The sequence below is a fragment of the Saccopteryx leptura genome, chromosome 7 (genome assembly GCF_036850995.1).
Source record: "Saccopteryx leptura isolate mSacLep1 chromosome 7, mSacLep1_pri_phased_curated, whole genome shotgun sequence".
Lineage (NCBI taxonomy): Eukaryota > Metazoa > Chordata > Mammalia > Chiroptera > Emballonuridae > Saccopteryx > Saccopteryx leptura.
In genome coordinates this window covers 61,087,543-61,102,740 of record NC_089509.1, presented here as the reverse complement: position 1 = coordinate 61,102,740, position 15,198 = coordinate 61,087,543, and the positions used below count along the sequence as shown (strand labels likewise).

General features: G+C 35.1%; 1 protein-coding gene across 16 annotated transcripts in view; it reads left to right on the top strand.

The window, feature by feature from the left end:
• The window catches only part of ATF2 (activating transcription factor 2), a 92,616-nt gene that overhangs the window by 32,961 nt on the left and 44,457 nt on the right, over nt 1-15,198 (top strand). For 12 of the 16 annotated variants that reach the window (XM_066346023.1, XM_066346013.1, XM_066346015.1 and 9 more), the window contains 4 exons: nt 5,825-5,921; nt 8,958-9,076; nt 9,210-9,338; nt 11,869-12,047. In XM_066346023.1, coding sequence (XP_066202120.1) covers nt 5,825-5,921; nt 8,958-9,076; nt 9,210-9,338; nt 11,869-12,047 — 524 coding nt within the window. The remainder of the gene's footprint in view (nt 1-5,824; nt 5,922-8,957; nt 9,077-9,209; nt 9,339-11,868; nt 12,048-15,198) is intronic. The other 4 variants (XM_066346028.1, XM_066346027.1, XM_066346026.1 and 1 more) reach the window with 1 other exon arrangement.

Below are 15,198 nucleotides of genomic sequence, written 5' to 3'. Positions count from 1 at the left end.
TAATAGAATGTTCGTACATCAAGGTATATTTGAATACAGGTCTTTGTATTTGTTATCTTTCAATTAACAAAGTTTTTATTTCCTCTTAATAACAAAAGTTTCACAGAAAGTGTGGACAAGCTTAAAAGGACAAAATAAAATTCAGGGAAGACTCTGTTAACATTTGGAGCATTATATAAATCCTTCTCCCCTTTTTCTTTTCTTTTTTTTTTTTTTTTTTTTTTTTTGTATTTTTCTGAAGCTGGAAACGGGGAGAGACAGTCAGACTCCCACATGCGCCCGACCGGGATCCACCCGGCACGCCAACCAGGGGCAACGCTCTGCCCACCAGGGGGCGATGCTCTGCCCCTCCAGAGCGTCGCTCTGTTGCAACCAGAGCCACTATAGTGCCTGGGGCAGAGGCCAAGGAGCCATCCCCAGCGCCCGGGCCATCTTTGCTCCAATGGAGCCTTGGCTGCGGGAGGGGAAGAGAGAGACAGAGAGGAGGGAGAGGGAGAGGGGTGGAGAAGCAAATGGGCGCTTCTCCTGTGTGCCCTGGCCAGGAATCGAACCCGGTACTTCCGCACGCCAGGCCGACGCTCTACCGCTGAGCCAACCGGCCAGGGCCCCTTCTCCCCTTTTACTTTTAAAACAAAATTGGGACCATAGTGCACCTACATAGTTTTGTATTCTATTTGAGGGCTGGATAAAAAAGGTGAAGAGATTAAGGGAAGAAAAATACAGACACAGACAACAGTGTTGGTGTTGCAGAAGGGAAAGGAGGGTGGCGGAGGTGAAGGAAGACATAGGGGGTTAGATGGTAATGGAGGGAGACTTGACTTGGGGTGCTGAGTACACAATGCAATAGACAGCTGTAGAGTTGTGTGCCTGAAGTCTGTATAATTTCATTAATGTCACCCCAATAAATTAAATAAAAAATCTTTTTAAAAATTGGAACCATATGTACTTATATAGTTTTATATTCTATTTGTATGCAGATTATATTATATGTGTCATAAACATCTTGTGTTAATTGAAAACACGGGTTTAAGTTGCTATGTCCTATTGTCAAAGCATATCTCATAATTTATTTGCCCATTCCTCTATTATGGACTTTATAATTTTATAATTTAGAAAATTTTTATAATTCATTTTATTATAAAATTATATAAAATACATATCATATAAGTATATAACAATTATAATTTTATAATTCTAGTATTATAAACAGCATGGTGAATATCCTACATAATTTTATATGCATCTCTAATTTCTCAAAATACAGTTTAAAAATAGAATTACTTGATCAAAACCTATATACGGTTTTGATGTTCTTCATACATTTTGCCATATTTTTAAAAGCTAAACCAGTTTTTTATTCTGATAGATTTTTTAAGCACTGGTTTCATCATAAACACTCCAGTTTGGGGTATTACTAATTTTGGGTGGGGGGGCCTATATTTGTTTTCAACGGGATTTAAAATAGTCACTATGTAATAATAATATAACTGTTACTGATAAAAATAGTAATCTGGCTAATGTCAGCCTCATCCATTTGTTAAATCTTTCTGAGAACAGGAATGGAATAGTCTATCTAGATTCAAATAATATTTCTTAGGAAATCAAAATTTCTAATAATAATTGATTTTAGAAATAGTGGTCCTGTAAATTAATTTTTGTCTTTATTCCAAATTTGAATTTTAGCTTTAACACACTTACTAGACTTAAATTTAAAAATTTAAATACATTTTAAAAATATATTTTGTTGATAATATTTCAGAGAGAGAGACGTGTAGAAATTAATGCAAAGCATTTTAACTGTTGACTCTTGCTATTAAATCTTTTTTTATATGCTTCAGTCACGATTAGGTATTTTACAGATAGAATTCTGTTAATTTCTTTTGTTTTAAGTGGTGTTCCATTGAATTCGTCCAAACAGACCAAGTGAGATAATTTAGTGAAAAAGTCATGTAACATTGGAAGTCTTCTATTTTTTTTATAATACTTTTGCTTTTTATGACATACTTATTGAAAATTTATTTTTTGGTTAAATGTTTATACATTATAAGCTATTTTATGACGGCGATAAAGATTCATTTTATTAAAGTTTCAATGGAGGTGTGTGTGTGTGTGTGTGTTAATCAGTATTTTCTAATGTTGACTAGATCCTTCAAATGGTGTTCTGATGGCCAATTAGTTAGCTGTACCTATTTATCTGTTAGATAGGAGTAATAATCTATATTGTATGTGTGAGATAAATGTAGAATGACTGATTTCTTAGGAAGTTAATTCTAGTGAGTGTGTTCAAGCCTTGTAATTACAGATTCCTCAGATAGCAGAATTTATTATCAATTTATTATAGAAGTTTCTGGGTTCACATTCCTCTAATCCAGGGGTCCCCAAACTATGGCCAGTGGGCCGCATGCGTCCACCTGAGGCCATTTATCCTGCCCTGCCGCACTTCCGGAAGTGGTCAGTGAGAGGAGCACATTGACCATCTCATTAGCCAAAAGCAAGCCCATAGTTCCCATTGAAATACTGGTCAGTTCGTTGATTTAAATTTACTTGTTCTTTATTTTAAATATTGTATTTGTTCCCGTTTTGTTTTTTTACTTTAAAATAAGATATGTGTGGTGTGCATAGTTATTTGTTCATAGTTTTTTTATAGTCCGGCCCTCCAACAGTCTGAGGGACAGTGAACTGGCCCCCGGTATAAAAAGTTTGGGGACCCATGCTCTAATCTATCAAGGGTTACCTTTCATTTTTTTAACCTTATTAGAGAGATGATTATCCTGTTCTTGACTTCCTTTCCCATTGTTTATTCAGCTAGATGCTGAAAGTCTTGCTTAATACAATACTGTGCATATTTCTCATTGGATTTGTGCTCTTAATTATATGAATTCAATATGTTAATTACTAGCAGTGTCATTACAATTTTCTTCAAAACTTTTATTTAGGGTAAACTTTAATTTGGCTGGGAAAATAATTTAAATAGACTTTGCAAATATTTTATTTAAGCATGTAATAGCTATTTTATGTGTTGAAAAAATGCATTTTATTCATATATATATATAAATATTGAGAGAGGGATGGGCAAAGTAGGCTTACAGTTGTAATGTATATAATAAAATAAATAATACAAGACTACACTCTTTCACATACAACTGTAAACCTACTTTTGCCTACTCCTGTATATATCTTTTGGTGACTGCTTTTTGACAGCTGCCTTTTGCCACTGTCTTTAGGTTTCTTGTTAGAGGTAAATAAATTTTCTTCCATAATAGCCAAGGTTAAACTCACCTGTATTAAGCGCCAATTTCAGTATATTTTATCCTTTTATATAAAATTTTATCATTATACAATGAACAGTCACTTTATAAATAGCATTTAGGTAAATTTGATCTGGAGATCCTACATTCATATTTCTCTCCTTTCTCCTGTTAATATTAGTAAGACCATAAATCGTCTTTAGGGCCTTTCTAGCTGCTCCTTTTCACTTAGAATCAGTCTTTGTGCCATTTTCACATTTTGTACAAAACATAATGTTGTTTATTTATATGTAGTTGCTCTTTGATTTGAATATTTGTGGTCAGGCCAATCCAAGTAGAAGATACTGGTAGAGTAAAATTCCTGGGAGATAATTTTCCAAGTTCTTCTTATCTATTAATTATATTGACTTTGCCGTTTTAAAATCTAGAATCTCTACGAAAATATAATACATTCTCTCACAAATGTTTAATGATCCTCTCATGTGGAGAAGCTACATTTTTAGGTTATTTGTAACATAAAGTGGACTTGACTCTAAGATGCATTTAGTGTGGAATGTAAGACATGTACATTTAAAACTGTAATGCAAAGTTAAAAACAATGAAATAATGCCAGTGAACTCTATGGATATGTTCATTCTCCAAGAGCTTTGTTCAGTTCAGCAGTCTGTCAAAGGATGATTACTTATTTCTCCAAATATGGTGGGGATTCTTATAATGACGCATAGGAGAACAGCACTTGAGCAGGGAAGAACTGGGATTTGCTCCTAGAGCCTATATTTGGTGCTTAGTAAGTATTTGAGGACTGAGTGACTGACTATTTCAAGGTATAGAGGTACTGTTTCATCTGAATACTCACCTTCAATGGGACCACAAGCAGGTTCTGAAGAGAAGTCATATAATAATAGATATTGTTCCATTGGTATGTACAGCAACCTAAAGGCTTAGTGGTAAACCATACTTACTGTGATAGCAAAATATTGCCAAATTAAATGAAAGCTTAATTCACTTTACTGAACAAGTTTGTAGTTTTGGTGTTTTCATTTCTTCTTTAGGCTAGGCTTAAAGATTCAACTGTTGTTTTTTTTGTTTTAGTTTTATTTTATTTTTTTAGTGCTAGAGAAGGATAGATAGGGTCAGACAGACAGGAAGGAAGAGAGATGAGAAGCACCTATTCTTCATTGCAGCACCTTGGTTGTTCATTGATTGCTTTTTCATATGTGCCTTGACCAGAGGCTACAGCGGAGCCAGTGACCCCTTGCTCAAGTCAGTGACCCTTTTTTTGAACATTTATTGAATACTTACTGTATGTTAACTTTGGAGGAGCTCAGCCTACTTTAAAGGACAGACATACAAAATTATTAATGTAATATTGATGGCTAGTATAACTAAGGCATTGTACAGAGCGTAATGGGCATAAATGAGAGACATTAACTTCTAGAGGTTGAGATCTGGTTGGCTTGTTAGAATGATATAGGCACTTAGTGTCATACTTTCAGAATAATTAGAAGATTTTTAGAATAAAATGCACAATGGAAAGAATTGTTTCATTTTTTTTTCATAGTTTTAATTGTTACCCTAAAATTACTGTTACTAGTTGCATGAAAGAATATAGTGAATTGGATGGGAGGGAGGAGGGACCAAAAGAAAAGGAATCCATTTTGATCCCTTTTGATGGGGGAACTAAGCTTACATATATATAATTTTAACATCCCCATTTATAATGACATACCTAGTTTAGAAAGGGAGTTTGGATCTCTTAATTTGGCATCTCATAATTATTGCTCTGAAATAACAAAGAGTAAGTGCTCCCAATTTTTAGTTTCTTAGTAAAGAATACCTTCATAAAGGTTGATATTTAGACATTCAGGAAGTATTTAAATTATGCATTTATAATGTTGTAATCATAAATGTTACTTTTGGCATGCAGGACCTATCCAAATTAAATGTAGCTTTAGAAGTAATTTTGCTTCATTTTTAATATAAGAACTGTAGTGGGGGGAAAAGATGAAAAAATATTTTGTTAAAATTTTATTTAAAAATTGACTATATTATTGTACTGTTGCTAATTCTTCACTGAATTATGACAGAGGCATTCTTCTTATATGTGGTAACATAACCTGATTTACTTATTAATTCATCCAGGAGTTACAGTTTTATAAGAAAATTCTCATTTTAAAAGTGGTAAGTAACCTGAAATCTATGTAATTACAGTACTTTCTTCAAAAGTCATTACACCATGGAACGTGAATTTCTACTACGATATGGCAAAAATTCACAGTGATCTATTTCTAGTGTCCATTGAATTTATATAGTTTGACTCAAGTTTTGTTTTTATGTGCTCTCAAATGAGCTGTGTGACCTAGTGATATATCAGCATTGCTTATTCTTGGGTAATGGATTTCTCTATGATTGTTGAGATCTAGTGTGTTTATCTTTACTAACATTAGATTCTTTTATAGTTAACAAACTATTTCATTGTTAATGGTGGTTTTACATGTTGTGGAAATGAATTTCCTTATTTTACTTATTTAATCAAATTGAAAATCTTAACTATATTTTAAAACTTTTTGCCACAGCGTTTTACCAACGAGGATCATTTGGCTGTCCATAAACATAAACATGAGATGACACTGAAATTTGGTCCAGCACGTAATGACAGTGTCATTGTGGCTGGTTAGTATATGCTTTTATTAATAGCTTATATACATATTTCACCTGGAATGTGCACAATTTTTGTGTATTCTCTGTAAATAATATAGTCTGGTGATATTCCAATGACTTCATTTACAGTAAATGTTAGCAACATGTATTTTACCCATTACATCTCCATGTTTTCTTCTGACCATTCATTTCACTTTTTGTATGGTTTTCAAATGTAGATTTCAATGTCAGTTTTGTGGAAGTTAATTAGAAACCTGGGAGCATTCATACCATCTCTAAAATTTACATATAATAGATAATTGAACTAATGGGATGTTTAGTCACTGTTTCTTTATTCACAATTGGGTCTACAGTGCTGTGCAAAGATAGAAAATGATCACGCTCCTCCTGTTGGGGAAAGAGCACTTAGCCAACATGTTCATTACGATTTTGTTTCTGTTTCATTTTTGGACTAAACATCTGTGTTAGTAAAATACTTTGAATACTCTACTAAATTGAATCAATGTTTTTGTATGTTGATCCTATGAACATACAGTATCAACTAAACAGATGATTATCTTTCACAATATGTGAAAAGAGAAACCCAATTTATGTATTGGTTTATTGTCCTTCATGCTGTGTTAGTTGTTGCCCCTTTTTATGTATTTAAATGTATATAAGCATACCTCTATATATATGTACACACACAATATGTTTAATTTCACTGCATCTTACGTATTTTATGAGTATTGTGATAAGAAAAAGTTTATATGACATTTAGTATATTTATATTTATACAAATTCCAGGCGTTTAGTGTCATAACCACAGATTTATATATCTTAAATATTTAAAAATAACGCTAAATTTTTTTTCCTTGTAAAGCTTAGGTTATTTTCTTCATAAGTCTGTATTATACCTGAATACTGAATATTATTAATACTGTTAAATTATTACCCAAATGTAGAGATCACATTTTCATATGCAGTCTTGGAAAGATAATAAGGCAAATATTAGATGGTTCTTCCAGGACTTCCAGGATCAAAATTTTTGTAATGAAAAAATTGGAGGTAACAAAAAGTTGGTAATTTGTCAAAATAATTTATTTATGAAAAATGTAGGGGGAATGTTCAGTCTGTCTTCAATTCTGTAAGTAAGAGGACGTAAAAAAAAATGAGTTGTGCATTTTAGAGAGTTTGCATCAGATATTATGAGCTAGAACCAGTCAAATAAGCAGTATAATAACCTGGAAGGTTCACTCTGGTAGGCATGAAGTCTTTGCTCCTCTGAAACTGACTTCCTTACAGCAATATCTCTCTTTGTAATTTTTTTACTCTAAAGTGTTTGAGATTGCTTTCTAGAAATTACTTTTCTTTTTGCATTTAATACAATAGAAAAATAGATCACATTCAAACCAAGCACTTGACCATTTTTTATTAACATGTCAAGATGAGTAGTTTTGCATTACTATATAAGTGGAATGCATGATGTGTGTAGTACATATTTGATGAGCAACAGTCATAAGCCATCTACATGTTTAAATGATTGTGCCTATGTTGACTTTCTCAAGCCTGATCATTCCAGTAATCATTGATAAAAGTGATTTGTGCATATGCATTTTATTTTTAAGACTTTTTCTCTCTTTAACACAAATTCAGAACCTTCTGTTGAGCTTAGCTAGGTAAACCCTATAACTGTGAACAAAAGACTCAAATTTATATTCAGTGTACTAATTCGGTCATGATGACCTAAGCTGATATGTGTACATGGGCCCTTATAATATGATTTTGGAAATGTTTTAGGGGGTAGAGACTATATAAGTTGCAGACTAACAGGTAAAAGGGTGACTGATACATTAGAGTCTCCTTAGTAATTCTGATCATTCTTACAGTATCTGAGATAGGCCTACATTATGTGTAATGTGTGTGATAAGTAGATCATTTTAATGCTAACTACATCTGTAGTAACATATTAATACTCAATATAATATCATATTAGTAGATGTGTGAGGGCGAAGATAAAACAGTAAATAATGCCTACTTTATGGGACACAATAATTAACAAATATGTGAATTTTAATTTCACAAGATTTTATGAGTATTTTATCTTAAACTAGAAGTCATCCTTATACTTTTATTTAGCTTAGGCTAGATTTGTGGTATAACTTATAAAATTGAAGTCCTAAAACATAAAATGTGACTAGAATTTTGTGCTACCAACTCTGATCAATATAAATAAATAGCCTTGAAAATAATAAGACTTAACAGACAAAATTTATAAATTTACATTTTTTAACAGTCATTTTTTTCTATAACTAGCACATATACATGTGTATTATTCAGTATATGTGTTAGTGCACATAGCATGAGTGATATTCAAATACAATGGAAATGTTTCAAGTTTTGAGAATGTGAAGTTGACTATTCCTCTGCTGCCTAGAAATTAAGCTAGAACTTTATAGTTCTGGAACTCTTACATAGCTAGTCCTCATACAGATTTGAAAAATTCATTAAAATAGAAATTAGCTCCAATAGGTAGTAATAAGGAGGATTTTGTTTTAGTTTGTTGTAGGCTCTTATTTTAACCTTTTATTTCCTTGTAGTATTTTGATTTACCTGCTAAAGACTGTTTTATTTTAAGCTTGCTTTCATAATTTATGAAATCTAGTGGAAAGGCGAAGTTAGAGTAAATAAATATACATGCGCTTGTCTTAATTTTCCCCAAATTGCATGTATATATTTTAAACATAATTTTTAAAGTAAAATTTTTAAAATTCTTATTGTGTGAATAGTAGTTGATCTCTGAGGAGAGGATGTTATGTCACTGTACTCAGAGAGAAGGTACGGACTAAGAAACAAAAAGGACTTCTTTCATGGTTCATAAACTTAGAGGAAATACCTTGAACTGCAACAAAAACTTAACCAAATTTTGTTTGCTTTAAAGGAAGAGGACTTTCCAAAGAATTAACAGCTGACTGAACCAGTCCTGCTAATTTGTTAATATACTAGGTTTATTTTAGGGCTCTTCGTGATATTTAAATCTATGTGATTGCTTCTTGACATTTATTTCAGATCAGACCCCAACACCAACAAGATTCTTGAAAAACTGTGAAGAAGTGGGTTTGTTTAATGAGTTGGCAAGTCCATTTGAGAATGAATTCAAGAAAGCCTCAGAAGACGACATTAAAAAAGTATGTTGTTAACCATGATATTAGAGTACTTCTGACAGAACAATTACAGTTGACACTTCTTTCTTATTTTAGAGATACTGATTGGCTATTTTTTAACCGTTAACATTTTCTTTAATGTTCATGCTTATCTTAGATGCCTCTAGATTTATCCCCTCTTGCTACACCCATCATAAGAAGCAAAATTGAGGAGCCATCTGTTGTAGAGACAACTCACCAAGATAGTCCTTTACCTCACCCAGAGTCTACCACCAGTGATGAAAAGGTGAGAAATTTGCATTTATGGTAGAAACACAAACTAAGTGGGAAAATGAGCACCCTAAGATTAATATTTGAGCTACATAAAATGTTAAGGTAATAAATTGTACATAATTCAATGTCAGGTTGCAATAGTCTTATATGTGAAAGCCTGTGAATACTCATAGAAATTTCAGGGAAAGAAGAGTCTACCTCTATAGATAATTAGCTTCTATTAAACACATAAAATTTATAAGGAGAACAGCAGTCTTTTTAGATAAAACTTTTTAAAGGGATATATAAATTTATAAACTTAATTTTCTGGATTTTGCTATTTTATTTATTTATTTATTTATTTATTTATTTATTTATTTTCTGAAGCTGGAAACGGGGAGAGACAGTCAGACAGACTCCCGCATGCACCTGACCGGGATCCACCCGGCATGCCCACCAGGGGCAACGCTATGCCCACCAGGGGGCAATGCTCTGCCCCTCCGGGGGCGTCGCTCTGCCCCGACCAGAGCCACTCTAGCGCCTGGGGCAGAGGCCAAGGAGCCATCCCCAGCGCCCGGACCATCTTTGCTCCAATGGAGCCTTGGCTGCGGGAGGGGAAGAGAGAGACAGAGAGGAAGGAGGGGGGGGGGTGGAGAAGCAAATGGGCGCTTCTCCTATGTGCCCTGGCCGGGAATCGAACCCGAGTCCCCCGCACGCCAGGCCAATGCTCTACCGCTGAGCCAACCGGCCAGGGCGCTATTTTATTTTTAACTACTTTTATATGGTGACAGCTTTGGGATCTTTACAATGAAAAATTGAACAAAAGTTAATTAGGCTTTTAAAGGGTTAAGGGCACAGTAACTCATTCTCAGTAATGGATCTTGGGTAGCAGCCACTAAGATGATGATGATACTGTCTTAATACAGGCCTTTACTAGGTGGTTTAGGGCCTTAATTCTGGATTTTGAATAGTCTGGTAACTTGGGACCATCTGGGCTCTCCACAGCTTTTTCTATTTCAGTACATGTTCTCCTAATCCATTTAGTTGCTCAAGCCAAAAATCCTTAATTTTTTTCTTTTTCCTTCACACTGAAACCAATAGCAAATCTTATCAGACCTACTTCCTGATAGTATATTTAATTTATCCTCTTCTGTCTTCAGTGTCACCACGTTAGTTCAAACCATCATAATACATTGTCACTTCCCTACTTGAAATCCTTCAGTGGTTTGCCATTGCATTGAAGGTAACTTACACTCCTTCCATAAGCCCTCATTGATATGGGTTTGTTTACCCATCCAGCCTCACCTTATGCCATTCTCTGGTGTATTAATAAAATACCACAAGCTTTTTCCTACCTGAAAGGCATTACTCTTGATGTTGCTTCCTTCTCCCTAGAATGTTCTCCTCCTAATCTTTTCAGTATCAGTAGAAATACTATTTTTTTCAAAGAAGCTCATCTTACTTGACTATCTAAAGTAGCCCACTTTAACCTTCTTTCATTTAATCTTTCGTTATTTATTGTTGTACTTTTACTCTATAGCATGTTTCAATCTGAAATTTTCTTCGTTTTATTTGTTTGTCTCTTCCCACTAGTCCTTGAGAGCATGTTGTAAATTCTCAAACCTGTTGAATAGAGGAGGTTCCAGTAGTACTCATAATCATTCTATGTAGCCTAATAAGATTTTGATAGTAAGTTGCAGCATAAAGGCTAATTCAAAGTACACAGTAGACCTGATTTTTATACTAACTAGTAAAGAAGTTCTGAGTAAGGCTCATAACCTCTTTATTTCCTAATCTATAAAACTGGGGAAAAGACCATCTGTGAGGTCCTGGTTAACTCACAAATTCTGCATTTTTATTTAATGTGGAAAGATGTCATGCCAATAACTATTTTATAATTATATAATTATTGTGTATTTTATACTTTGTTGAATGAAAATTATAGACTCTTTTGCAGACCAGCAGTTGAAAACCATTGTACTATTATGTGTTTTATCTTCAAAATATTAGTATTACTTGGCCTTTTGATACTGAGATATTAATGATAATGGAGGGGCAGGTACCTAAAGCAAACATTTGCATTGCTTTAAAAATATTTTAAATATTTCTATTATTTAATTTTTATCAGCCATAACTTAATCTCCCTACACATATTCTTTCCTCTTTTTATAGTATCATGGTAGAGGGGAACTAGGCAGTCCCTTCTGGATTTCAAGTTCTGTGAATCTATGAGAATGGATTTTATATAAAAAAAATTTTTTACTAAAATTCTTATGAAATCATAGCCAAGTTGCTCAGTCTAACTTATTTCTGGATTGATAGAAAAAAGAAATTGTACTGAAAAAACTCAGATCTTTTTAAATTAAAATATGACTGTTGCATTTGAAACTTTACAGCTGCTTCTAAACATTTCTTTTAATTAACTTTAGATATTAATTTATTTTGGGGTTGTTAAGTATTAGCCTATAGATGCTTTTCAAATTGTGTTATATTCTGTTCATTAAGGTATATGAATTGACTTGAATTTTAAAATTCCACTCTTTCTCTGTCTCGTTATTAAATAGGAAATACCATTGGCACAAACTGCACAGCCAACATCAGCTATTGTTCGTCCAGCATCATTACAGGTTCCCAATGTGCTGCTTACAAGTTCTGACTCAAGTGTAATTATTCAGCAGGCAGTACCTTCACCAACCTCAAGTACTGTAATCACGCAAGCACCATCCTCTAACAGGCCAATCGTGTAAGTGATTTAAGTGATTTGGGCCAAATTGAACTATTCATGAATTGTTAAGTTTCTGTCATGTTATCGTTCAAATTGTGACCTTAGTGTTTGTGTGTGTATGATATTTTGCATGCTTTGGTTTTTGGAAAAATTACGTGGGTCGCTTTTTAAAACATATATATTATTTAATTAGAAAATAAATACCTAAAACTTAGATGGTATTTCTTTTAAACACATAACTCTTAAGAGCTTTCTGACAAAAATTTTTCCCATTTAATATATTGGAAATAGTTTTAAGTATAGTAAATCCATAACTTTCTCTGTTTAAAAATTTTTTTAATCATTTTTTATTTTTCAATTACAGTTAACATACATTATATTAGTTTCAGGTGGACACCCCAGTGATTAGACATTACATACCTTACTAAGTGATCATCCTAATAGATCTTGCATTCATCTGAAACCATACATAGCTATTAGAATATTATTGACTATATTCCCTATGCTGTAATTCACATCCCCATGATTAATTTTTTTAAAGATTTTATTGATTGACGTTAGAGAGAGAGAGAAGTAAGGGAAGAGTGGGAAGCATCAACTGGTAGCAGTTGTTTCTCGTATGTGACTTGACCGGTCAAGCCGGGGTTTCAAACCAGCCACCTCAGCATTCCAGGTTGATGCTTTATCCACTCTGCTGCCACAGGTCAGGCTTTCATGACTGTTCTCTTTTTAGAAATTAAATTCAGTGACAATTGATCAATAAACCCATGACTCTTCAGTAATAACCAATTTGTACTTCTTAATTCCTTTCCTTTTTTCATCCATCCTCTCAATCCCCCCTACTATCTGGCAACCATCAAAATGCTCTCTGTACACAATCTTTCTATTCCACTTGTTTCTTTATCTTGTTTTTTTAGATTCATTTGTTGCTAGATATGCATTTATTGCCATTTTATTTTCATATTTTTAATCATAATTATTTCTTCTCTAAGCAGGCTCTAACATTTCTGGTAATACTGGTTTGGTGGTGGTGAACTCTTTTAGCTTTTTCTTGTCTGGGAAACTCTTTATCTATCCTTTGATTCTAAATGATAGCCTGGATGGGTAGAGGAGTCTTAGTTGTAGGTTCCTGAGTATCTCTTGCCAGTCCTTTCTGGCCTGCATAGCTGCTGAGAAATCAGCTGACAGTCTTATGGAAGCTCCCTTGAGGTAACTATTTTTCTTGCTGCCTTTAAGATTCTCTCTTTGTCTTTAATCTTTTGCATTTTAATTATGATGTGTCTTAGTATGGACCACTCTTTGGGTTCATCTTGTTTGGGATTCTCTGTACTTCCTAGACTTGTATGTCTGTTTCCTTCACCAAGTTAGGCAAGTTTTCTGTCATTATTTCTTCAAATAGGTTTTCAATTCCTTGCTCTTCTCTCCTTCCAGCACCTCCATGATGTGGATGTTGGCACTTTTGAAGTTTCCCAGAGGCTCCTTATAACATCTTCATTTTTTTTTTCTTTTTGCTATTGTGATTCCGTGTTTTTTGCTTTCTTATATTCCAAAATGCTGATTTGATTCTTGGCATCATCTACTCTACTGTTGATTCCCTGTAAATTATTCTTTATTTTAGTTAGTGTAGCCTTCATTTTTTCCTGGTTCTTTTTTATAGTTTCTGTGTCCTTTTTAATGCTGTTGAAGTTTCCACTAAGTTCCTTGAGCATCCTATAACCGTTGTTTTGAACTCTGTATCAGGGAGTTTGCTTTCCTCTATTTCATTTCATTCTTTTTCTGGAGATTTCTCCAGTTCTTTCATTTGGGACCTTTGTCTCCACATTTTGGCTGCTTCGCTATGTTTGTTTTATATATTAGGTAGAGCTGCTACATTTCTGGACTTGGTAGAGTAGTCTTGTGTAATAGGTGTCCTGTAGGGCTTAGTGGCACAGCCTCCGCAGTCACTCAAGCAGGTTGCTCCAAATGCGCCCTTGTATAGGCTGTGTGTACTCTCCTGTTGTAGTTGAGCCTTGACTTCTATTAGTGGCATGGAGAGGGATTAATCTTCTCCCCCAGGCCCGTTGGCTGTGAGGACTGGCTGCAACTACAGTGGTGGAGCTGCTGTGCAGGAATCGACCCTATGGAGCAGGACTTGCTTCAGTGGGGCTTTGTTGCTCACCTGATTCACCCCTTGAGTGTTGCTCGTGGAGATGTTAGGGTTGTAATCTGGTGTTGTCTGAAGCTGTCCACCAGGTGCATTGGCTCTGAGGCCTCCCAAGAGGTGCAGGGTTGGCACTGCATGTGCCTTGCATTGGGCCATCCAACACAAGCTACAGAGAGATCTGCAGGTGGTTGCTACTTGTGCTGGGCTTAAAGGTGCCTAGTAGAGGCCAGGCTGCTACTGAGGTGGGCTGCTGCTAGTGCTAGGCTTGGGGCCACTTAGCAAGAGGTAATGGGGTACATAGAGGCCACATGCTGCTGTTTTGAGAAAAGTTAGGAAAGTCTGAAGCATGAGGCAAGAAAGGCCAGCTATATGGAAAAGCCACTAGACATGGCTTAGATGGGCCTTGGGCGGGGTCTCAGAGAATCACCAGTGTGGGGCAAACAGTATGAGCCAGGTTGATGGAGATTAAGATATGGTGCCCACCTATCGGCTCTGTTGGGGGAGGTTTCAGAAAAGGAATGATGACCTTTGCCAGCACTTCTGTGTGGCAGAGAGCTGCTCTCCCCACTCCATCCTTACCGTGACACTGGACAATTCACTTCCTCCTGGTATATCCCTGGTTCCTTTCAAGCTGCTGCCCCAGCACTGAAGGCCAGAGGGAATGAGTTTGAGTCGGTGTGGGTCTTTTAAGAGGAACTGCATGGTACTCTGTCAGCCCTCTGTCTCACTTAGCCATAATCCCTGCTGGTTTTTATAACCAGAAGTTACTGGTCCTTCTCTTTCCAGCACTGGAACCCTGGGCTGGCAGGCATGGTATGGGTCTGGCACCCCTTGCTCCTTGGGGGGGTCAGGGAACTTCTGCAGCTGAGATATCCCTTCAAATTTTAAACCACCACACGTGTGTGTAGGACCAGCTCATTCTTTGTCTCTACTCCTATCAGCCTTGATGTAGCTTGTTCTTTAAATCTCTAGTTGTAGGACTTCCATTGAGCCAGATTTCAGGCTTTCCTGAATGGTGATTGTTCT